Source organism: Glycine soja, chromosome 10 (genome assembly GCF_004193775.1).
Source record: "Glycine soja cultivar W05 chromosome 10, ASM419377v2, whole genome shotgun sequence".
NCBI lineage: Eukaryota > Viridiplantae > Streptophyta > Magnoliopsida > Fabales > Fabaceae > Glycine > Glycine soja.
In genome coordinates, this window is record NC_041011.1 from 51,433,885 (window position 1) to 51,457,298 (window position 23,414).

Sequence of the window (23,414 nt, forward strand, 5' to 3'; positions counted from 1 at the left end):
GTAAGTTATTTCAGTCTTATCAGCTCACCCTTTAGTTTGCATACCCAAAACGAAGCCTAAGTCTGGAATTGCTGGATTGTGAAAGAGAATCTCTTTGCTTCTATTTCTTTCTTTTTTAGGTATTGATGGTATCCAAAGCCCAACAAAAAACTACTCTGAGATGGCCCACGGAGGAAATTGTCCACCAGAATCTTTTGCCAACAGCTGTCTATGGCCTATGCCATCTCAATTATACAATGTAGATCTTCACCACACCTCCCAATCCACCTCTCAATTATACGAATAAATAAAAAATTATGATAAAGATGTTTTATGACAACACCTAGTATCACTGTCCTGAAAAAAAAAAGAGCTCACAACAAGTCACAATAATTCAATAAATCGGTTTTTATATGATTTTCTATACTCAACAACACTTTAAAATATAGAACTCGCAATATCAATTTGAGGCCAGTGTATCTTTTTTGAGGTACAAGCTGTTTTTTTTAACTGATCATTTGCTAATATCAAGTTACAGAGAAGTTGGATTTTTTTATTTTTTATTTTACCGTGTCAAAGCTCCTGAATACATAAAGGAAAGGTGACTTGGTGAAAACTTTGCTTTGGACGTTAATATATCACCCAAATCTTGGTTAAAATTAGTGGCTTGAAGCAACTAGTCTAAGATAACTAACAATCATTATCTTTAACCACGAATTTTTTGTCAGGAATCTGTGACATTTATTGTGTCCCCCTTCGTGTTAAGAATTTCATCATAATCATAATACATTACAGGCTCCTAGTTTGAATACAGTATCATGGGCAATTCTTCAAAGAGCATGCCAAAAATGGAACCAAACTTGTGTTTATTTTTTTAATAGCGTAATCAGAGTTTCAGCAATCCAAATATCAGCATATAAGATTTGACCGTTTTAACGTTAGTTATAAGAAGTGAACCAACACCAATAAGATACTCTTAATTAACGTCTTCCAATACTTGTAACACAAACAGGTCGAGGTTACGAATAAATTGTTATTTAAAAAATTGATATTTAATGGTAAGGTAACCCAAACCATAAGCATGCCCTGATGTTGATGTTGGGTGATGAATAATGACCATTAATGTCACTAGAAAGTAACCGCCAAATGCCATGTGTTCTGATCCACTTGATTTGGTAAATATTGATTTAATGATTGCATCATAAAATTTAAAGTATCGGACATTTGCTAACGTACGAAATGGACATATTCTTCCAACTTGGACACTATCGGAGATGAGATTTACACACTCCTACTTTCACAACACTGACCTCAAAGTAATCTCTTTTCTCTCTTATTCATCCATCTATACATAAACCTAAACACCCTTTTATTATCACGTCCCAAATCATAATTTCCTTACAGCAACATAAGCCTGCAATTCAAGTTAATTTTTCATTAGAAAGCTTGGTTAATCCTAAATCTTGTTATGGAGATGAATTCAGTTCCTAGTGTTATGTCTGAGGCAGAATATGAAGAAGATACTTTCTATGCTGAGATTAGGAGGCAGATTCTGCTATTGACATCTGAAGACAATGAAGATTTACTAGAAACAAGAAGTTTCAACCCCATTAATGTCACAAATGGTGGTTCAAACAGGTCAGCTTACAGCTTTAACTGTGCATCTCCATCCGCAAGCAACTTTTCTTTGTGGGAAAGACATAGTTCTGGTTCACCACCCCTTTGGCTAGTGAACTTGTGGAAGAATGGTAAAGGTACTGGGGTGTTCATTCCACAAGTGGCATGCAGGAAAAACCAAAGACCAGGTAGAGTTTTGTTATCCCTTGATTAGATAAACTTTTCAATGGGCATTTAAAAAATAAAAATAAATCCCCCCCATCTTTATGAAGTAATTTATAGATATTAGTAGAATGTTATTTCATTTTTCTATGTATTATTTTCATCTTGAATAAATTTATGCAACCATTGACTTGCATATGACGAAACTGCTTGAAGAAAATTGAATATCTTACTAGTGTTCTTTTTCATTCTTGGCAGGAAGAATGAACAATAGCAGGAGAAAAATCTATAGACCAGTGGTAAATAAGGATTGAAGATTAAGGAAATTTGTATTTAGTGAAAATTGATTATTGTCGCTTGCTCATAATAAATATAGCATAGGTTACAATGATGATTCGTTTGAGGACAAATTGCAGAAGATAAAAAGGGAGAAAAGTCTGTACAAAGTTTGCCTTTTCATTCTATGGTGATTTTTGTTCAACTTACTGATATGTACCGTCATTACAGGGGATGTGATACTTTCTTAATGTAATTTTCTATTAGATGAAAAAAAAGGTGTCATCATAGTTTTGGTGTTTAAATTTGGGATTTCCTTTTACCATGTGTGGATAAGAAAGGAAAGGAAAACAAATGATTTATATCTATCAATAAAAGTTATTTGCAATGCCATCTAGTAGTAAGTCGAAAGGTGACAATGATTTGCATTTACGCCTACGTAATTCTATTCCTACGCATAACATTGGCACAATATCCGCTTGACATATCAATAATATACAAATTTCTCAAAAGTTAAAAACTTGTACAGATCAACAAGATGCAGTAAGTAGCAACTTCCAGAGAAGATTATATCATGGAAAACAAGTATTGTTCTCGGTGTGGCTGGCACCTAGTACTCTCTAGGACACGCTAACCATAATGAATTAAGAGCTCTAAGCCGTGAAACGTAATCATTTATCACAAGTAGCGCACGAGCAGCTTGGAAAGTGGTCAAAATTCGACGCATCTGTTGCAGAGTTTGTTGCCTCAATAGGTCAGCCTAAGAAAGACAACACATACTCAGAATACAATTGATATAAACTTTTGAAGGTTTTTGGTAGTAGTGAAAATTAGCAATAATGATTTAATGGCCTACTGTTTACTTTTTTAATAAAATGTTCACTGTATACATTTCATGTTATAAACGTTTTAATCGTTTCAAATATAAATATAAATCTATGGAATAAGAAAAGAATGAATGTGCTATTTTACAAGTGAAAACTGAAAATAGAACAGAAGATAGTGTTACAATCAAGTACTAGTGACCAGGATTAGTTGTTACCTGATGAAGGAAATTCTCTAGTGTGGCCAGCTTGCCCAGTGCAATTGCCATTTGGCCCATGTACTCAGCAACATTTCCAGAACCAGAGGGCCCTAAAGAGGAGGAAGAAAGTGTCTCTGAAAGAGACTGCTGCAATGCATCCATGCCTTGTGATAATGCATCCTCAGCCTGCTGGGAAGACTGCTGCAGATTGTAAATGCCCATCAACTGCTGTTCGGTTAACGGCTCAAGCTGGTTTCTAACTATCTGCACAAAAGATTCATTAACACTCAAGACAGAATATATACTCTATACCATAGAAAAGCAAATGTGAGAAACTCAAATGGTCAATCAATCACCTTGAGAAGTTCCGAAGATCGAAAACCACCGAGCCATATGAAGCATCTTTCTGCAGGTGTCTTCCACATCCCAGAAAGTATGTGAAATACATCAGCCTTTGCCCCTATGCTCTTCAACCTAAATAATTCATCATAATGTGCCATCACTCCATCTACAAGAAGGTGCAGTTCATTCTCATCCATTTGAGAATTTATAGCTGATCTTATATCATTGATCAGCCGTTGATGCTCATCAAACCAACGGGCATAGTCCATGTCAAATGCTAGGGCACCTGAAAGATACAAAAATAAATAAAAAAAATCAGAGATGACATATTCACATTCCCTCCCATATTATAAAAGTAATTAAATCTCAGCACACTTAAGCATATTCAGCATGAAACTTGAGCTTCAAGAAATTAAGCAAATGGTTTTTATCACTTTTGGAATTAAGAAGGTAACCCCAATATCTAGCCATGATAATACCCTATCCAGCACCAACAAGATACAGACAAACATATCAATTTTGATCATCCCCTCAAGACGTCAATAAGATTTTCAAAAAGTTGAAAATGCACAAGTGAACATCCCTACATTTTAAATTTAAATCATTTGAAAATGTAAGAAAGGTAAAATGTTTGGATTCAAGAAATGTAAAATGATTTAGATTTAAATCCTCATCATCATTCTTGAATATGACCAGATACACGTGCATGCATGTTTTTAAGTTGCCTAAGAGACTTTGTGGGCAGAGATTTTCGTGTGTGAATAATCATCTATACACCAATATCATACAACTTCAGTATCCAATGCAAAGACACCAAATTCTCTTCCTAACATTACAAGTATCTGTGGAATAACGATAACAATAACTTACATTCCTTTTGTCTTCCCCAGCTACCATTCTATATTATACAGATATCAGAAAAAAAAATTGAAAAACACATACTCAATAAAACCACCATGTTTCTGACATTATGAATGAAATAGTCATCTTTAATTACCATTTCCAACAGCAGAATGACTGCGATCCCCCTGGTTTCCAGTTGCAATAAATGCACCCTGGAGAAAATAGCAACCCAAAAAACAGTAAATAGAATAATAACAAAAATAAATTGAATGCAAATTATATATTGAAAACCTTTAACTTCTCACACCTGCTGACGTGCCCGTTGAAGTTCTTGCTCTAATTGCGCAAGTCTAACTCGACTGGTCTCCAACTGTTGCACATATGCCTATTTAAAACCAAACAATCTAAACCACTCAAACATGCTCCATTAGCGTAATCCTAAGACTTATGTGAGAAGTGAACTTGTTATTTCACTATGAGTGATGGGCAGAAATAAAAATCAACTAGTAATAGTGAAACTAACTAACAAAATATGAGTGATAACTACCTCAACTATAAGCCAGTTGGGATAACTACCTCAACTAAAAGCTTTTAGACAAGTTAATTAGAACCAAACTTGTCCCAAGAGCAATTACCTTTTTCCTCAACCGACTCTTCCTCGCAGCCTCACGATTCTGAGCTAGCCTACGTACGGTCTAAAAGAAAGCATTCACAAAAAGTAAGCTATCAACAACAAAACAAGAAGTAATAATAAGCACAAGGTTTTGATGCAAGCAGCTAACAACCTTCTGGTCTTCAGCTTTAACCTTAGTCTTACTTTGATCCTGTGAGTCTACAACTACAAGTGCCCCGTCCCCAACTCCATTGCACCAAGACACAGTTGAGAAACACTGTCAAACATTAAAATCCACAATTCTCATCATCAGTATCACTATCCAATACCTAGATATTAATTAATAATAGGCAAAAATGCTTGGTGTCTTATTATTTATTTATTTTTATCTTTTTCCATTGCTTCAAATGTTTTACTTCATTTATAAAGTGTTTTCTGTTAGTCCAAACTACTCATTCTATAAGTTTTAGCACTAAGGATGTTTACTTCAACCTTCATCACAAACATTCATCTGATGTAGTGGTTGTGGCATCTGTGACAAAAATAGTGTAAAAAGACCAGTTTGTTCTAATAAAGACACTTAGATAAATTTGGGGAACCAAACTAAAAAACAAAAAAACAAAATGAGTAACCGAAAAAGTGTATTTTAGCCTTTGTAATAAAAACTTTCCAAATCAACAATATGCCAAGAATTCTATAGAGACCCACTTGGTTTTTATCATCGGTGTCTATATCTGTGCAAGTATCTTCAGTGTGTTGGCTATCTTCTGCCCAGTTCTCAACGTGCCGGTTCCCCATGGACACGGTGGTGGCGCTATTGGTTCCTCTCTGAAACATGCCTCGCTGCTCTATCGAACCAAATTCTGCACACCCAAGGTTCTACGCAAAAATAGATAAGGCACGCGTGCACAAAACGTATCTACCTAAAAACGAAAAGGAAAAAGAAAGAGAAGATTAATACCGTGTTGAATGTCCCACACTGCAAGTTGCTTGCAACAACAGCCACATTGCTCGACTTTGCACCAAACACAGAACCTGCAGCAAAGGATATAGTTTAAAAATTAAAATTATTATAAATATATTTGTAAGGACTGGGAGAAAGAGAGTATTAACTTGAGCTTAAATCAACGGCATCGTGTTGCCGAAAAGAATGCTGAAGATCCGAGAAACGCGTTGGATTTCGGCTGGGGTCATTTCCCCTGTTTCAGACCAGAGAAAAAACAAGGAAACTCTGTTTTAAAAAGATACATTTTTTATATCTAATCATGAAAAGTATAAACACATGCATTTGTTGCTGCGTGTGAATCCTTGTTCCAGCTATCGTTACTCATTTCACAAAAAGAGGGAAAATAAAAATCATATTTACCGGTGATAGAAGGGAGAATGGGAATATAGAGGTGAGGTCGATTCTGATTCGGTTGTGTTGAAGCTTTGCATCTTTTCTAAGCTAACTGATTAGGAAAGTAGCATCATCGTCTCATTTTGATGTTATGTTAAAGAACACAAGTGGAAGCAGAACAGAATATGGAAATGCAGTTCGAAGCATAAAGTGTTGGATGAATGAAGCTTTAAGAAGAGTGTGGACTGTAGTGTGGTGTTGCATCACCAGTACGGCTTATTTTATTTTATTTTATTTTGTAGGTTTTTGAGAGCTTTTAAAAATATAATAAATAATTACTTTTTTAAAAAAAAAATCACTCCTTTTTTATTCACTTTACAGTTTATAGTCTGCAATCCATCCTCGTTGTATTCCGAGGAATCTTCGGATTCGGATGTTTGAGTTATTTATTTACTTTAAAGAATCATTAAAACTACGTTAATTTTTTATCTTACTGACCAGTATTATTACGGAGACCTATATTTGGGACGGAGGTAATGTTACGGAGTATACTTATTTCTCTTAAAATTTTATTATAATTACATTTAGTTTCTTAGTGAGTGAATAATCAATCAACTTAACTTTGAAATTGTAATAATGGATCTTGGTTACAATTAATAAGATATTATTTTATACATAATTATTAAGATATTTTAAGAATATTTCAGTTAATTATTAGTACAGTTTTGAAGACTAAATTGACAAAGTAATTTATACAATTACTCCCGTATCTTTGATCCATATCCCAAGACAGAAAAAAGTGTTTGGACAAAATATATTATTATATGATTGATCCTCTGCTCTGCATGCTCTCTCCCTCCAGCCTCCTCCAGGAATAGGATACTACACAACTGTGCTCTCAGCTCTAGCTGCTCTCAGCTCTGATCTCTATCATCTGTGCAAAGGTTCTGATATAAATGCAGGTTAAATAATCATTACTATTTTAAAGTAATTAAATAAATATATTCTATTCTATTATAGATTTATGGTAATAGTATAATTTTCAGTAAACTAAATTTACTTAGATGAACATATAGTTATTTAATTATTTTTTAAAAAAAGTTATCAACGATTTTGATGTCTCTACGCGAATAATGAGAAAATAAATCTTAAAATGATTATAATAACTTAACTGTAGCCTTATCATTTTAAAAAAGTTTATATTCGTAAAATGATAGGGCAGTAAGAGTATTTATTTCAGTATCACATACTCTTGAGATATTTAATATGCATGTCACATAAAGCGAGGGTAGAGCTATCGGAAGGAGTGCATATGCTGAGATCGATGGGATGGTGATGAGATTGAGGTCAAGTAAAACAAAAAATAAGGCTTCAATTTTCTACTCAGTATTATTCTTTCCCTTTTACTACAATAGAGTACAACTACAGTATTTGTTAGTGGTATTTTCGTTATTTTAATTTATCTCAAAATATTTTTATTTTAAAAAATAAAAAATATATTCACAAGTAGTTAAGAAACAACAAATTAATACATTACTGTATAGTAGTATATTTTAAGATTAAAAATATTAGCGTGTAATATTAATAATGTGTTCTGGGCTTCTGGGTTCTAAGCTACAAGAACAGGAGCAGCTAAGCTATGAGATAGGTAAGGTTAAATAAAGTAAAATCTTTGCTTGAAAGGAACCTCAACCTCTTGCTTTGGCATTGCAGTGTCAGTGTGTAGAAGAAGTAGTAGTATGTAGTATGTCTATATTATACGCTAACGTTGGTGTGGTGAAGCTGAAGCCTGGAAGTCTGGAACTTACAGCGTAAAGCTAAAATTGGAAAACGTATTAAAGCATTTATACCACTTGATGACGCATCACCTCAAACTCTTTTCTTCTGCTTTTTGTGTCAGACTTCCTTTATTTATACACTTTATTTAATTAATAAACCTCAAAGTATATGTACATGATAGTATGTATATACTTTATAAGTTGGTCTTAAAAATGCTACTACTACCTTATGAATCTGTTCTCTGAAAAGTTGTTACAGTTTAGTTTGCAACGTTCAAAGATTAGTACAAATTACTTCAAGGCAATGACTCTTTAAGAAATGTAAGCGTTAGTGGCCGTGTTCATGTTATCAATTATCACACATAATTTATTTTTTATATATATATATATATAAACTATTTTTAAAATAAAGAAAAAAATTATTAGTCTTTTTAAAAAAATTGAAAGACATAATTGTGAGACTGATGCTAAAGTAGTACAATCATCAATCTTATCAACAATTCAAACATAACGCAGAAGCTTGCAGCTGTTGCGTGCAGGTTAACTGTGTGAGATATCAGAACTCTGAATAAAGCCAAAATATAGTTTTATAGTAAATGATTAAAAAATAAAAAATGAACTGATATAGAAATTGGAATCATCTTCATCAAAAAGCACATGCCAAAAGAAAAATGTGAAACAAAATCTACACGGTGCAAAAGGTTCTGGAAGTTGCTTTGCTAAAATGTCCATTTGAGTTCTGATAATTAAGTCAGAAATAGTCACCTGCTTCAGTTTTTGGGCTAGTTGTAAAATTTTACCTGAAAAACAATTCGTTTTGTCCATTAATTTTTCACCTCTAAACTTCAAAAGTTCTTTAATTGATTCCTCTACAATATCATAACCCTTCAAAATTTAAGATCAAAGAAAAATTCAAAAAAGACAAAAACAAAGTAATAGAAAGACCATATGGAAAAGAAATTACACGGACTATATTAAATCTTCAAAATGATGGAAGGAATTAAGAACTCATCGTATTTTTTTTATCACTACTCATCGTATTTAAATCAACGAAAAAATAATTGCATGATCATAATCGTAAGCAATTCACTTATGAATAGGTATACAAACATTTTACAACTGATCATAATCGTAAGCACTTTATAGTTTGAATAATTTATATTTTTTCTTCTGTCTCCAACTGCAGCTGCAGTTAATTCCCAACCGTTGGTTAAGCTGATCTGTGAGTATTATAAATCGTCTTACATCGTATTCAATTTCTACTATAAAAAAAAATCCGCATCCGTTTAATTCACAAGCAAAATGAGTCAACCCATCATAACATTATATGGACTCAGGTCAACATGGGCTGCAAATCAAACGAACCAGTTTGCAAATCATGGCCCATATATTCACATCTAATTATTAAACAATGTTGTACTAACAATTAATTTAACAAATATAACTACATTAAGAATTACATAAAATGCAGAATTCAACAATTAAGATGACAATACACACGAAAAAAATGTTAATTATGAAATTGGAATTTTCAAACCAATATCAACAATATTCACCCAAAAACTATGCAGCAAAAAAAACACACCCAAAAAAACATCTCAATATTTTTGCCAAAAAACTTAAGAAACTGTACATTTTGTAGTTTACACATCAATTCACAAATTTGAACACAAGGCAATCACAGCGTACTGTTACACCTCTCTTTCCCCTTTCACATTCAACATTGCTGCTGATAGCTAGCCAAACTATACCCCCAGAGACTCTCTCCTATTCCTATTAATTTAACTAGAAATATGAAAAGAAAAATGTGCATGTAATGGATAAACAAATTGCTATGGTAACAAACAATGTGATTCCTTAAATAGATGCGTTTTGTTGTACAATGTCATCGAGTCGATTGTGGGTTAAAACTTCCCTTGCTCGAGCACTCCTATATTGAAGTCTCTGATGAAGAGTCTCGGACATCTGGTTGAAAAATTCAGCATCCCATCTCTGAATCAATAAGGGGTCTTCTGCATAGCAGATATATATGGATGTAACAGCACTTTCCACCACAACCATGGCCAATCCAACCTGAATAATTACATATTTTAAGTCACATGTACACACAAAAATAACACACGTTCAACAATATACAGCTTTGACTGACTTTAATAGTCAACGACTCAACACACAACATGAGTAATATTCAAGGCATGCCATAATTAATTTAGCTCTGTCATACATAGCTATAAATAAAATGAACGTATTCAGCATTGCACAGTTTGAATACTTTTCATGGTCAACATGTAACAGGAAACGATAAGTATGGCGTGCCACAATTATAAGTTTTTTAATTTATGGAAAAGCCCACAGGACTGAAACAATTATACTGATACAATCCAATTGGTCACAAGTGGTTTATGCACAATATCTCAATATTTCTCACCATTTTTAGAGAATAAAAAGTTAACAAGCAGCATGTAGTCCAAGTCCCAAGAACAAATTCTAAAGGAGATTGTTAACTTACCAGTACCATCCCCATCAGCATGGTTGTGTATCCAATCATAATAACTCTGTCTTTCCATTTAACCCATGCCCAAACACCAGAGCAAGTTCCAGTAATCAGCCCACCAAAAACAGTGCCCATTAGAAGAACAGCACCAGAACAATCATACGCCACAAGTGCTTCAACCCCAGTTGACTGAAATAACTCCCATGCATCTCTAGCTGAATGGTTAAAGCTTTTACCATAAACAGCAATCTGTAAGGGACATAACCATGACGCATGCCAGACTAAGTTTTCCAAGAACTCGTACACTCAACAAAAATAAACACAATTTGTCATTATGCTATATTTCAATCATCAAAACAAAATAGACTACTGTTTTTAACAATCCACAATTCATAACAAATCTGATGTTGGAATATGCCCCACACTGATCTTTTTACACCATTCAAAGAAAATGCATTACCGTTGTGTTTTCTTGCAATGCCAAGTGGTGCCAGAGCATAAATGTTTTCCATATCTTTCTAAATTTATCTTTATCGGAATTCTAGTAACATTTATTCTATTTATTCATTTTTAACTTTTATATCAGATACTAATGCTTGAAATAATTTAACCACTTCATATCCTTGACTTTGCTAAAGCAATAAAAATATGATTTTGATGATATATAAACTGATTAAACTAAGACAACTCTGGCAATGGCATTTCCTAAGGAAGCACCAGCAATTAAACTAAATGTAAAATTGTAAATCCACAATAACCTGTCATAATAGAAGATGCAATTAGTATCATATAGAAGACTAATTAATGACATGGACAAAGAATTGTACCTGAACATATGCATACTTGTTAAAAAAACGAACAAGAGTCTCCACAAGATGAAAAAGGAAATCAACCAAGCAAAGTAAACACTCATTATTGCCAATCTTTGACCGAAATCCCCGTATCTGAAAGACAAATCAAAATTTTAATAGAAGAAAAAATGAAAGCAAAAGCCTCCATAAATTAAGGAAATGAAAATCAAATAGGTCATCATGATTGGTTACCTCCCACCGTAGTGTCCTAATAGCTGCAGTAAATAACGAACCATAACAAATGCTGCCAAAAGATGTTGTTAAAGCATACTGTAGAGATTTCATTAAGGAGTTAGCTGGAATAGAAGCTGCATCTCTACCACCATGAAAAAGAACAAGAAACACCATCCCAGACACTACAACATGCACAGTATTACATAGTACTGCACCTGTCCAAAATAAGCTCACAGAGAGAACCTGCAAGCATGAATAGCAATATCAGTGTAATCAGATGTGGAAAGTTTAGAAATCTGATGCCAAAACCAATCCAAACAAGAACAGATAGCAAAACTTGCCAGCTCACCACAAGAAGCCACCAGCGTCCACCATCACCCATGCTTGAAGCCACAACACCCGCTGCTCCAAATGACCATAAGGCCATCCATAAAAGCACGACAAACATAAATGCATATGCCACTCTCATAACCTCGGGAATATTCCAAACCATCTTCACAGCTTTTTGCAGAACCAACATCGTAAATGGAAGTCTGCAGAAGAAAAGAAGCCACAAGAGACCATCTTATGGACTCAATCAATTATACAAAGGCTAAAAAGAAGCTGCAGAAAAACTTAACCACAAAATTAGAAACTGGCAACATTAATCTTTGAAGACATACAAAGAAAAATTATTTAAAAATGGAATAACAAGTTCACAAATGCTTATTTGCATTTCCAGGGAAGGGACACTGTTGAAAACATAGGAATTGGATGGCAAAAAAAACAGAGAATATATTCAAACAAGGACATTATGTAACAGAGATATTGTCCTGCAAAATATGCAAATCAATCGCCACTTTTACAGTACACGGCAAAGAAGAAAACTAAATTGAGATGCATTGTTGACTTTTAGATAAACCAAAATACTAAGAATAACTTACTATTCCAATCCCATTAGCTTATGAGGAAAAAAAACATCTTTTTTTTCCAGTTCTAAAAGAACAGTGAATTGATACCCGAAAAAACAAAACAATGGCAAATTATTCTTAATTATACCATACTAACAACCAAGGTCAATGTCTGTCTTTTGACCCACAACGTTTCTTGATACACATATGATTACAAACCTACAAGGGGTATTTCCGGTCGTTTACGGATACTAATTTCCTTCGAGAGAACTGAAGGCACTAAAAGGTGGGTTTACCTCCTCCCGACCAAGTTTTCTTCATACACAAGAGTCAAAATTCAAACCCCTAACCACTTGTTTAAGAGATCTGAGCCCATTAGAACTGAAACTGGTTTTAAATCCACAGTTGGAGTAACAACTAACAAGAAAACAATTTAAATCCAATCCAACATAAAAAAAAATGTAAAAAAAGACAAATTGAGGCCAATACCTGTCTATGACTGAAATGACATACAGGAACTGAATAGAAGCTCCAATAGCAAAAGCAACCCCCCAGAAAATCTGGCCAGCCCAGAAGCACAAAACACTAATGACAGCAAGGTAAGTGGTGAGTATGTGAACAGAAACCTTCATCATTTGAGTAGCCTGAAAACCCAACAACAACAACCAACTCCATCCAAGGAAAGTCCCAACCCCACCAGCAGCAGCATACAGTGGCCAGTAGGTCTCGGTCAACCCGGATTCATTCTCAGAAAACCGGGACGTGTACTTGTCAATGTTAAGCCTATTCTCTCTCTCGAACCTATTTAGACCAAGAACCCCCATAAGAAACCCCATCCCTATCAAATGGATTAAGAATATTCCTAACCAGAACACGTCGTGCCACCGTCGCGACTGCTCCGCCGTCACGCCTTCTCCTCCGCCACTCCGAGCAGCACTCTGTCACAACAAAACAACCCAATTTAGAAACTCCAAATTCATTTCCAAAGACTAAAACTTTTGGCATTAAGACACTATAAGTACACTCCCAATGATTGATTTGAGAGAGTTGGGGTAGTACCTGACCAGTGGTGCCTATGGAAGCGAACTCGGAGGAGGAGGAAGAGGAAGAGGGAGAATCCATATTGGGAGCAATGGAGAAACATTACATTATACTATGTACTACGTAGAAATAAAATCATGAATTTGGTAAACGTAAGAAATGAGGCGAAACCTTCGAGGGTACAAGGTCAATGGTTGGCTGGAGGATTTATTTTAATTTCTAGGGTTTTGAATTTTGATTTCAATACTGCTACTATTTTTTAACACAATTTTGGATAGAATTATTGTTTGTTTGCTTTTTCAACAAATATTAATTGTTATTTGGTTCGTTAGTTTTTATTTACAAAAAATTCGAATTCTTTCCTCATTTGTCACCAAAACAATGTTGTATTTCCTTGGATAAAATTATTCTAAAAGATAACTATATTTAATGTTGAAACTTTAAATCGTCCATTCAAATAGAACAATCATATAACAGTTAATAAATATTCAATGTAATTCAGCTTTTGAAAAAATCCTTTAATCAAATAAAAATATAATAATTGTCTAACAAACGCAGATGAAAGTTGAAAGTGAAAATTAACGTCTAACAAACGTCAAGGACCGGTAATTTTTATCTAAACAGTATTTTTCGATGAGCTTTTAGAGCAGTTAGAGTGGAGTTGCCACGCGGTGTATGTGAATATGTGATTGTAAATTGTAATGTTCATAACTTTGATGTGATGGGTTTGGCTGGTTCTATATATCGTTAAATGTTTTAATTTTCACTTTGGGGCTCATATCCCCTCCTAGTATATATATAAAAAAATCACTTAATTTTTCAGTTCTATCTTAAATTGAAGCTCTGTTATTTAATTTTAAATTTTTTATTATAAAAATGTCAAGTTAATTTCTTTTAAGATAAAGAAATTATATCTTAAAATAAAATATGGTTATAATTTTTATTTTTCTAATTAATAATATTTATTAGATTTTATTGTCTAAAAAATATTTTAAAAAAGTCAAACCCATTACTTTTCTAGTTTCTTACCATGTACTACTACTGTATTACTGGTAGTTTTTGTCTGCTATGATTGTCAACATAAAAAGAAAAGGTCAAGAAAAGGCTCGCCCTTATGAGTTTAGAAAATGTCATTAACTTTAACATAAAAATTATAATAAAACTATACATCGTTTATTAGTAAATTACCCAAAGTCAAGTCGACAGGCAATGGAGTAACTAGACCAATCTCATGCTAGATCTGGTCCTTCTGCTGATTATTTTAAACAAAATCTGAATTCTCATATACTTGTCGATGAACAAAATAAATAAGGAAAACGAAAAAGGATAAAAAGTTGACGAGCTTTTTCTTTTCAAAGATTTTTATTTTAGAAATATTTTTTTTAATGTGAAAATAGAAGGCTTGCACATGTGAACACCTTACACATCAACTTATGACACAATGCCGCATATTTCTCTTCTTTTAGAATCTTGAGTTCATTTTAACTTCAAAAATTAGTTTAAAAAATGAGGATTAATTTTCACTTATATATTTTACTCTGATTTTATTTTCACATCTTACAACTTTGCAAAAGGAGTAAGTGAAAAAGACTTATTTATTATAAATTAGAGACAACACGTGCTTTGAATAATGAAAAAACAAAAAAGGAGAGAGATAAATAAAGTATTTGAAAGAGAAAAATGAAAAAAAAAATGGACCATTTATTTAAAAATGTTTTAATTTATCTATTGATGGATGAGTTATAGGTCGGCCTTTCTGCTCATATACGTGACTTTTTTCTTTAAAAAACTACTAACCATTTATTTTTGTGCGCCTAAAGTTCAAACTTTACTTAGATAAACTTGCATGGAAAGGAAGAAGAAGAAAGGGGGTGATAGGGGGAAGGGGTGTGAATGGAAGGAATATTATGTCTCAAACCCCCTCCAGCCAACTTCTTTTAAACCCTATAAATTTAAATAGATCAGATTTAAAAAGCTGCACCCAAAAGGTAATATTAATGTGACATACTACTTTCTTATTAAAAGATTATAGGTTGGGAAGTGTTAAATATTAGCTTATATAATTAGAATTAATAATAAATAAATACCTTTAATTATATATAAGATAAATCCTTCTACTTTATTTTTAGCATAAACATGTATTTCAAAATTATATATTTTTTTATAAGTATGTTATGATTTTTTTAATATAAATGTATATTTTAAATAATTATATTTTACTTTATTTTTTATTAAATAATTATATTTTAATAAATATCCACATCTTCTCACGTATACCCCACACACAATATATATATATATATATATATATATATATATATATATATAATTCATAAATATTCACTTAATAGATACCAATATAAGTACAATTTATATAGGTATAATAAAAATAATATTAATCAATAGACTTAATTGCACTTTTTACTCTTAATTTTTTTTTGATGAATTTTACCTTAAATGAAAATTTGTTGTTTTTTATCACCAACTTTTAAAAATTAAAAACTTTACCTTTACATGACCTGACATGCTAACATAATTATATCTGTAAGTCTAATTTTTCTTTTTGGCGAATTATAAGATTTATTTATAAAAAATAAATATTCAAAGTAACCGAGAAATCGAAATTTTGATTTATAAAATATTAAAAATGAATTATAATAATAATAATAATTACTAAAGTATAGTTTTAATTTGAATAAATAAATAAATAATATTTTTTTATTTATAAGAATCAAAGAGAATATAAAAAATTTAAACTAATTCATGTAATATGTTTAACCAAAGTAGACCTCTTGACCATCAATAATTTAACAGTATGAACAGTAATTTAGATGCCAGAGCGTTTAAATGCATCTAAGGGCCCAAAAAGATTATTGGAGAGAGATTAGAGGATTCTTGCAGGAGATGATCCAGATCCATTCATGAAATAACAGAGTAGAAAATTCAGTAAATAAATAGCCAAACACCTACTATGTTAATAAACCCCTTGATTAATTATAAGGTTGCTGATATTTTGATTAATCTTTGTATCTCTAACTACTAGATCATTCGTCCAAACTCTACCTTTTCATGGAAGAAACCAACAAAAAGTCGGATTAAAAATTTATAAAAGCTAGACATCTTTTACCATTGGGAAAGCTCACAAATTGTCGTTTATGGCTGTATGGTAGTTGTTTCAAGTTCTAGCTTTAAGAATCTCCCATTACATCATCATTTGAGCCTCCGGTTGTCATGCTATGGTTGAATTGTTTTTTTATTGGGTAGAAATTTTAAAAATATTAAAATTTTATAACATTCATATATTTTAATCAATCTTTAATTTGATGTGATTTAAATACGGGTTGAATTTAAATTTGATGAAAAAATAAAAAAAAATCGAAGAAGCTACCGAAATGGTTTTTGTGTTTCAACTTGATAGATTTTTTTTTTTTTTACATCAATAACCTGATAGCTTGAAAACTACAACTCCTCACCCCCTCCACCCATGAGGAATCAATCAAAGGTGATGTTCGGGTGAATATTATTCAATACTTTTTTAGTACCATTGCTAAATGTAAATAGATACTTTTAATTTATTTGGCATTAAAAAGCAATTCCCAAAATGAACATGAAAGGCAACATAATATACCTTTTGTGCTATTTTGAATAAATTTATTTGATACATTGTTAGTATAAAATCGTTTACATAATTACAAAATTAAAAAAATATCTTAAACATATTGTAAAAATTAATGATATTGAAATATTGGATGATTGTATAATCTGTTTACAATATTAATATATTTTAATTGTAATTAATATGAGAATATTTGGAAAAAATGTGTGATTATACAAGAGTAAAAGATTTGAATATTAGTGCGACATTAATTGAAAAAAATGGAAAAAAAATTGGTTAAAGTGATTTGGATACATAAAAAAGGCTATTTTTTTGTGAAAAAAAGGCTATTAAAATACTAATAAAAAATAAACTACATTGTTTTTAGTGTTGAAAAAAAATTGTCACTTTATTAAACAAATCAAGTAAAGAGATTAAAATTTCCTTATTTTTCATCCTTCTATTTTCTTCCCTTCTCGAATCTGTCTTAATTACTACATACACCGTATTGTTTTTGTGGATAAAAACCACCGAGAGAAAAGGTCATTGTGTTTTTTTCCCGATAAATTATAAAATATGTTAATCTAATAATTGTGTTTTGTCCGTGCACACTAAAGTTAAAATAATGGCTCGTCACTAAAAAAAAAAAAACTGGTCTATATTGAATGGACTTATTTTTTATTTATTACAATACTACTAATTTATTGTTCACCAAAAATTCAACTGGTTTAAATGAAAGCAAAAAAAAATTGTTTCGATAAACTTTTTTAAAAATGTTGTAATATTAATTTATATAAAATACGTGTTTCTATTTGTAAAGTAGAAATTAAAATGATTTTGTAATTTTAATTTTTAAGCAAAAAGCATCTTTCATTTAAAAAAGCATGGAAACTTAATGGGTAAAATAAACAAAAATTGTAGAAAGATGCATCTTTGTGATGCTTATTTTAATTTTGAATGATTTTTATCCATATTCTGAGGAAGGGAATTGAATCCCATGCTCTGCACAAAATATAATTTTTTAAAAGCAAAAAAGAAGCCACGCACTCACACGTGCACCTTCTACTCTGAGCAGCGACTATACATTTGTCCTTCTTCAATGTTCTCCTTCCTCCGATAACTTTCACTATAACCAACGAACACACTCTCACATAACTCTCTCTCTCTCTCTCTCTCTGAGTCCTTCTTCTTCTTCGTCCAGCCAACATGAGCTCAATCGTTCAGGTGCGGAACCTTTCGTTCTCATTAAAGATTTCCATTCTTAATTTTGGATTTGCTTTTCAATCACTTTTTATTTATTGCTGTTTTATTAGGGTTTCTCCAAGTCACTGGCCATGACCATTCTCTCTGAGATCGGTGACAAAACGTTTTTTGCAGCTGCGGTTAGTTTCTACTTTTTTTTTCTAATTCGTTTGTAGATCGTGTAATCGGTTGCAACAGATTAATGGGTCGGTTTCTGTGGGCCTGCGTGTCTGGATTATTAGAGTGATGTTCTGGACTCAAACTAACTGAGATAAACCCTTGTTTGTTAATTTATTTAATAAAAAAATTCGTTATGTTATGTGTCTATTGGTTGAAATTTAACTAAAGTACATAAACGTTTTTTATTGTGAATTTTAGAATATGTATTCAGTTGTGTCTCCTGTTATTTGAATGTAAAGTAAAACGTTTTTAATTGCTCTACTTCTAGCAAACATATGTCGGACGGTCGGAGGCCATGTTTAGTGGAGTGAGTTTGAAGAAATGCTTAGTATTATTCATTTATTATCTCTTTGCATAGCTCTTGACGATGAGAAAGGGCATTGATATTTGTTTTTGTTGTCTCGAGAGTAAAATTAGAACTCTGACTGTTTGATATCATGATTTCTAGATACTGGCTATGCGACACCCTAGACGCCTAGTCTTATCAGGTTGCTTATCGGCTTTGATTGTAAGCATCTTTTCTTCTTTCTCCTTTTTTTTTTTTTTTACTATGCTATCTTTGTTTCTGAAGGTTTCATAATTTGCTTATTGTATGATTTAGTTTTTCCTATTCTTCCTCCTTTTGAGCTTCATAATTCCTTGTAAATTTTGAAAAATCTAGGTGATGACCATTCTCTCTGCTCTTGTTGGCTGGGCAGCTCCAAATCTGGTGAGCACTCTTTGTTGCTGGTCTCGACTAACAATTCTCATCATTATTTGTTTGTTCTTATTATAGAATATAGATACTTAAGGGGTGCTATCCTTCCATCAAATAAACATAGTGTATGTGTTGAGATTTTAGATATTCGGCATGTATGCATTAGAGGTGTTATCTACATCTTGTTTAGCTCTATATTTTTTTTTTTGCTCAGCAAAATAGTATATTCGTATATAAAAGCACCAGATGTGCCAGTCCCGTTTACATCATTCTTTGACATGGAAAAGGAACCCCACAAATATGATCTGTCCGGGTATAACTAGCATTAAGTAGACCGGTTACAAATTATTAAGACAATATATGTTGCTAAATAATATGTAACACCCACTCAATACCTGCTGACCCCATCCACCAATTGCTACCTACATGTGTTTACAAATGAAATTCCACAATATATGTTTAGCTCTATATTACTCTTTCTTTTTCCTTGATTTCTGCCTTTAGTAAACTTCGTATAATTCTGCAGATCTCTCGCACATGGACTCATCACATTACAACATTTTTATTCTTGGGATTTGGACTTTGGTCCTTGAAAGATGCTATATTTGAACAAGGGTGATTATTATTTCTCAATCACATCATTTTGCCAATCCTTTTATAATGAAAATAAGTTTGCATCTGAATCGAGACTTTTGGACTCATGTTTAATGATTTCGTTCTATGGACAGGGATGCGGAAGAATTGGCTGAAGTTGAAGCTAAATTGGTTGGTTTGTCACTACTATTTGATTTCTTATTTTAAGTCTTTTTTTTTCTTCTTGACAGCACCATGGTATTGTTATTAGGATAAAGATTGGAAGGCTAGCAATGGAGCTACAAAAAATAGCAATAAGGTAAAATAAAATTTGTGTTGTCTTCATTCTCTGTCTGTCCCCATGTCATACTCTTCTGATATGCATCAAAATGTTAAGTCAGGCTTTAAGGCCATGCATGATCACAACACATATAATGGACTCATTTGGGTAAACAACAGAGTTAAACATTTATACAATAAGATCTTATTAACGATAGCTTATTCATAAGTTTGATTGTGAAGCTTACTGAAATAAGCTAAAGAGAGCTTTTTTCTTGAAACTTACTAAAATAAACTAAACAAAGCTTATAGGAGGTTACAAGCCGTTTTACAAACCTACATTAGCTTCCCCAAACACCTTCTATATGTTTTTTCAATAGAACATATTTTGTTTACTTCTTATGATTGTCAAGTGGTTATGAGATCCTTGGAAAATTCTTACAACTACTACAACAGAAACCAAGAGAGAGATTCTTGATAACTAGATTGCAAATAAATTGCTTTATAAATATTTAGTAATTGGATAAGGACTTAATATCTTGTAGGCAAAGCTGCAATAGTAAAATTTACAATTGGATGACTCCCAATTTAACAGCTGGATGAGAATTAAGTAACTTATTTCCAGTCTCTAGTTGATTATGATATTATACTAAAACAGAATTCAAGGATGCTTTATTTTGGTTGTTCTAATACTGTATATATTATGCGTTTTATTTCCCAGGATGATGATGCCACAAAAAAGCATAAACGGTCATTTTTATCTCAGTTTTTTTCTCCTATCTTTTTACAGGTAATAAATTATTAACCATTGTATCTCTATACAGAATGTAGCTGAACACTGAACTGGGTTAAGTTTAATCCCCTTTATCATCTCTATTCTACAGGCATTTTCAATCACCTTTTTTGGTGAATGGGGTGACAAGAGCCAGGTGAGGATATTGCATAGCCACACAAGCTCTTTTATTGTAGTCCGCTTCATCACTTCATTAAGCACACAACTTTTTTCTGTTTCAGCTGGCTACCATAGGTTTGGCTGCAGATGAGAACCCATTTGGTGTGGTTCTTGGAGGGATTCTGTAAGTTTTGACTTTTAATTTTTCTGCCTTTATTCTGGGCTCAACCTATTTCCTTGGGACATTGCCTATTTTTCCTTTGGTTGCCCATGATGGCATATGTTATTTCAATAATTTGTTGCTGTAATTCTCATACATGTGTAATGTGTATATGCCTTGCACATGCATTGTGTTTGTCTAGATGCATAAATATGTATTTAGGATGTGTCACAATCCTAAGGTCCTGCAATTTTGTAGGAGACAAATGTAATTCTTAATTACTTTTCATAGGGGACAAGCATTGTGCACTTCTGCTGCTGTTGTTGGAGGGAAGAGTTTAGCTTCTCAGATATCTGAAAAAATTGTAACAATTTCTACTCCTTTTTATTATCAGTGCTTGTTGTCCATCTGTTTTTTCCCCCCTTGTCTTTTAAATTTTTAATTCAATATTCTGTATCTGAGAAAGTCCTCATGCATCGAGTTTAAATAATTCAAAATTAGTTTCAGACTACAAAAAAAAAATGGGAGTTATGAAAACAGAATATATAAGAATTAATGGAACAGGTGATGGAATAATGAAGAGGATGCAATATGTGAATAAAAATACAACATTATAGCCATGAGTCCTTAGAACACTTTTTGATGTAGTGTGCAATTCTGATTTACTACCATATTACTGTAATATAGCATTAAGCTGAGCCTGTATGTTATCTAAATGTTGTTCTCAATACTTTGCAGGTTGCACTCTCAGGTGGAATTCTTTTCATTGTTTTTGGAATTCAGTCATTCCTCTCTCCAGTTGAATCATGAAGGCTGTGCTATTGGTTAGTGATTATTCATTGTGTTTTTTACAAGACATGTTTAGCAAATATGTTTGTTATTATGGTTGGGGTTGGTTGCTAAAAATGCTCAGCTTCGTGCCTAATCCTCCCCAGGTCATAGATTTCATTATTTCGACCCTTTTGTAGTTTAAAATAAATTTACCATTGTAGGATGACAGCCAAATTCAATATAAACAGTCAACGTGAGTGGATTGTTATGTTTAGACAAACATGTGCCTACACTTAATCTCTCATTATATTCATCCCTTCATCCATTAAATCCACGTGTAAATTTCCAATGCTTGAGGAATGTAATGGACTAGTTTGGGGGAAAAAATTGTCTTTAGTTTCCAAGGTTGTTTTATTGATGTCCCTGGGAAACTGTCTAATGCCATAGAAATGGGAATGCATGCATCTTGGAGGAAGTAATAAAACAAGAAGTAGAGGGGTTGATACTGTTGGGAGGAAAACCATGCTTACTTCAGTTGCTTGTATGCATATGATGTTGACAGTGTTGAATCAATGCCCTTGGGGGTGATCTTTTTGTCCTTGCTTGTGTAAGAGGGGATGAAAAACTTTTCCATCATTGGAGCAGTAGTTCAAAGTGAAACTGGTGGGTCACAACGCATTGTGCACCCAATTTGGGTGCACTTAAGTTATGTACTATAATCTCTCCTTGCAAAGTGGGTAGAACCATCCCAAGTGCTGTAACTTGACTGATTATCACTCGTGATCTTTGTCTCTCACAAGGCTGATCTTTAGTTGTTTCCCCCTAAAGTGTCAAGCACCATTGTACAAGTCTTGCTCCACACCGATAATTTCAACTGTAACAAACTTTTAAAAAAATCCTAATTAACCGCTCCACCCCAAAATGAAAATTCTTGCTGTTCAATAGTGATGGTGACCTGCCATGACCTCCTATCCCTTGCCAGTATAAAAAAGGATCTTGCCAACCAATGTCAGAAGAACAACATTGATTAAGAAACTAAAAAAGAAAAAAATATTTATTGTGGATATTATAAGAGAAGATAAAAAAAAAATTATGAATGATGTAATTTTATGTCTTTTAATAAAAATATTTTTTCTTTAAGTACATTAGCATGTCCTTAGCATCTGCTTATAAAAAAATGTTTAGAGACGCCATAATCCTAAATAACATTTTTATGTGAGTTTGTTATTACAGTTGGATGATGTCATGCTACCAAATTGATGCCCGACAAGTAGTTATTTTTTCGTATTAGAGAATCAAAGCTTCGGAAGGTGTTTCTCCATGCGAAAAAGATTGAACATTTTTCATTTATAAAGAAAGCAAAAAACCGAATTGCTCAATTTGGCAATGAATAGACAATTGGTTAGGTCATCCATAATTTGATGAAGTAAAAAATTAATTAAGAATTAATTGTAATTGGGTAAGAATTAATGGCATAAAACAATTTTAAAATAAATTAAACTTTATGAGACTTAGGTATATACAATTATTGTTTAGTTATTTTATCGTGAATTTTTTATCTTGTAGAATAAGAAATACGATTTTTTTAATTAATTTAAAATT

General features: G+C 32.4%; 4 protein-coding genes across 9 annotated transcripts; 2 read left to right on the forward strand and 2 right to left on the reverse strand.

The window, feature by feature from the left end:
* The first annotated feature begins 1,227 nt into the window (after positions 1 to 1,227).
* LOC114369627 lies at positions 1,228 to 2,339 on the forward strand. Its single transcript, XM_028326852.1, has 2 exons — positions 1,228 to 1,784; positions 2,017 to 2,339. The coding sequence occupies exons 1-2, from the start codon at positions 1,448 to 1,450 to the stop codon at positions 2,070 to 2,072; spliced, it is 393 nt and encodes a 130-aa protein (XP_028182653.1). The 5' UTR covers positions 1,228 to 1,447; the 3' UTR covers positions 2,073 to 2,339.
* A 53-nt stretch (positions 2,340 to 2,392) lies between these two features.
* On the reverse strand, positions 2,393 to 6,450 carry LOC114369626 (transcription factor TGA2.2-like). Its single transcript, XM_028326851.1, has 11 exons — positions 6,223 to 6,450; positions 5,970 to 6,055; positions 5,818 to 5,891; positions 5,565 to 5,735; positions 5,029 to 5,133; positions 4,879 to 4,938; positions 4,551 to 4,628; positions 4,398 to 4,455; positions 3,415 to 3,686; positions 3,077 to 3,322; positions 2,393 to 2,794 (listed from the first exon to the last, which is right to left on the reverse strand). The coding sequence occupies exons 1-11, from the start codon at positions 6,291 to 6,293 to the stop codon at positions 2,645 to 2,647; spliced, it is 1,371 nt and encodes a 456-aa protein (XP_028182652.1). The 5' UTR covers positions 6,294 to 6,450; the 3' UTR covers positions 2,393 to 2,644.
* A 3,100-nt stretch (positions 6,451 to 9,550) lies between these two features.
* On the reverse strand, positions 9,551 to 13,623 carry LOC114369343 (CTL-like protein DDB_G0274487). The gene is made up of 7 exons (XM_028326564.1): positions 13,442 to 13,623; positions 12,872 to 13,320; positions 11,842 to 12,025; positions 11,511 to 11,735; positions 11,295 to 11,411; positions 10,483 to 10,716; positions 9,551 to 10,046 (listed from the first exon to the last, which is right to left on the reverse strand). Exons 1-7 carry the CDS (start codon positions 13,502 to 13,504, stop codon positions 9,831 to 9,833), a joined length of 1,488 nt encoding a protein of 495 aa, XP_028182365.1. The 5' UTR covers positions 13,505 to 13,623; the 3' UTR covers positions 9,551 to 9,830.
* A 4,424-nt stretch (positions 13,624 to 18,047) lies between these two features.
* On the forward strand, positions 18,048 to 23,191 carry LOC114370861 (GDT1-like protein 5). 6 transcript variants are annotated; one of them, XM_028328258.1, is made up of 13 exons: positions 18,050 to 18,242; positions 18,332 to 18,400; positions 18,889 to 18,948; positions 19,102 to 19,149; positions 19,664 to 19,752; positions 19,866 to 19,902; positions 19,982 to 20,029; positions 20,711 to 20,779; positions 20,874 to 20,918; positions 21,004 to 21,065; positions 21,333 to 21,405; positions 21,780 to 21,865; positions 23,046 to 23,191. In XM_028328258.1, exons 1-12 carry the CDS (start codon positions 18,225 to 18,227, stop codon positions 21,849 to 21,851), a joined length of 690 nt encoding a protein of 229 aa, XP_028184059.1. In that variant the 5' UTR covers positions 18,050 to 18,224; the 3' UTR covers positions 21,852 to 21,865; positions 23,046 to 23,191. The 6 variants fall into 6 exon arrangements, with proteins under 6 accessions (XP_028184062.1, XP_028184063.1, XP_028184059.1 ...); XM_028328260.1 differs by lacking the exon at positions 23,046 to 23,191 and adding an exon at positions 22,375 to 22,608; XM_028328259.1 differs by lacking the exon at positions 23,046 to 23,191 and adding an exon at positions 22,425 to 22,608.
* The last annotated feature ends 223 nt before the right edge of the window (positions 23,192 to 23,414 follow it).

What these genes read in the sequence shown, in the direction of transcription:
- LOC114369627 (XM_028326852.1), top strand. Translation starts at nt 1,448, where the DNA reads ATGGAGATGAATTCAGTTCCTAGTGTTATGTCTGAGGCAGAATATGAA. An exon ending in CAGGAAAAACCAAAGACCAG is followed by an intron (nt 1,785 to 2,016) that starts GTAGAGTTTTGT and finishes CATTCTTGGCAG; the next exon opens with GAAGAATGAACAATAGCAGG.
- LOC114369626 (XM_028326851.1), bottom strand. Translation starts at nt 6,293, where the DNA reads ATGCAAAGCTTCAACACAACCGAATCAGAATCGACCTCACCTCTATAT. An exon ending in TGCCGTTGATTTAAGCTCAA is followed by an intron (nt 5,892 to 5,969) that starts GTTAATACTCTC and finishes CCTTTGCTGCAG; the next exon opens with GTTCTGTGTTTGGTGCAAAG. An exon ending in AGAGTCGGTTGAGGAAAAAG is followed by an intron (nt 4,629 to 4,878) that starts GTAATTGCTCTT and finishes GGTTTTAAATAG; the next exon opens with GCATATGTGCAACAGTTGGA.
- LOC114369343 (XM_028326564.1), bottom strand. Translation starts at nt 13,504, where the DNA reads ATGGATTCTCCCTCTTCCTCTTCCTCCTCCTCCGAGTTCGCTTCCATA. An exon ending in GACGCTGGTGGCTTCTTGTG is followed by an intron (nt 11,736 to 11,841) that starts GTGAGCTGGCAA and finishes TCATGCTTGCAG; the next exon opens with GTTCTCTCTGTGAGCTTATT. An exon ending in TTAGGACACTACGGTGGGAG is followed by an intron (nt 11,412 to 11,510) that starts GTAACCAATCAT and finishes TTTGTCTTTCAG; the next exon opens with ATACGGGGATTTCGGTCAAA.
- LOC114370861 (XM_028328258.1), top strand. An exon ending in AAACGTTTTTTGCAGCTGCG is followed by an intron (nt 18,401 to 18,888) that starts GTTAGTTTCTAC and finishes CATGATTTCTAG; the next exon opens with ATACTGGCTATGCGACACCC. An exon ending in CTACAAAAAATAGCAATAAG is followed by an intron (nt 20,030 to 20,710) that starts GTAAAATAAAAT and finishes TTTATTTCCCAG; the next exon opens with GATGATGATGCCACAAAAAA.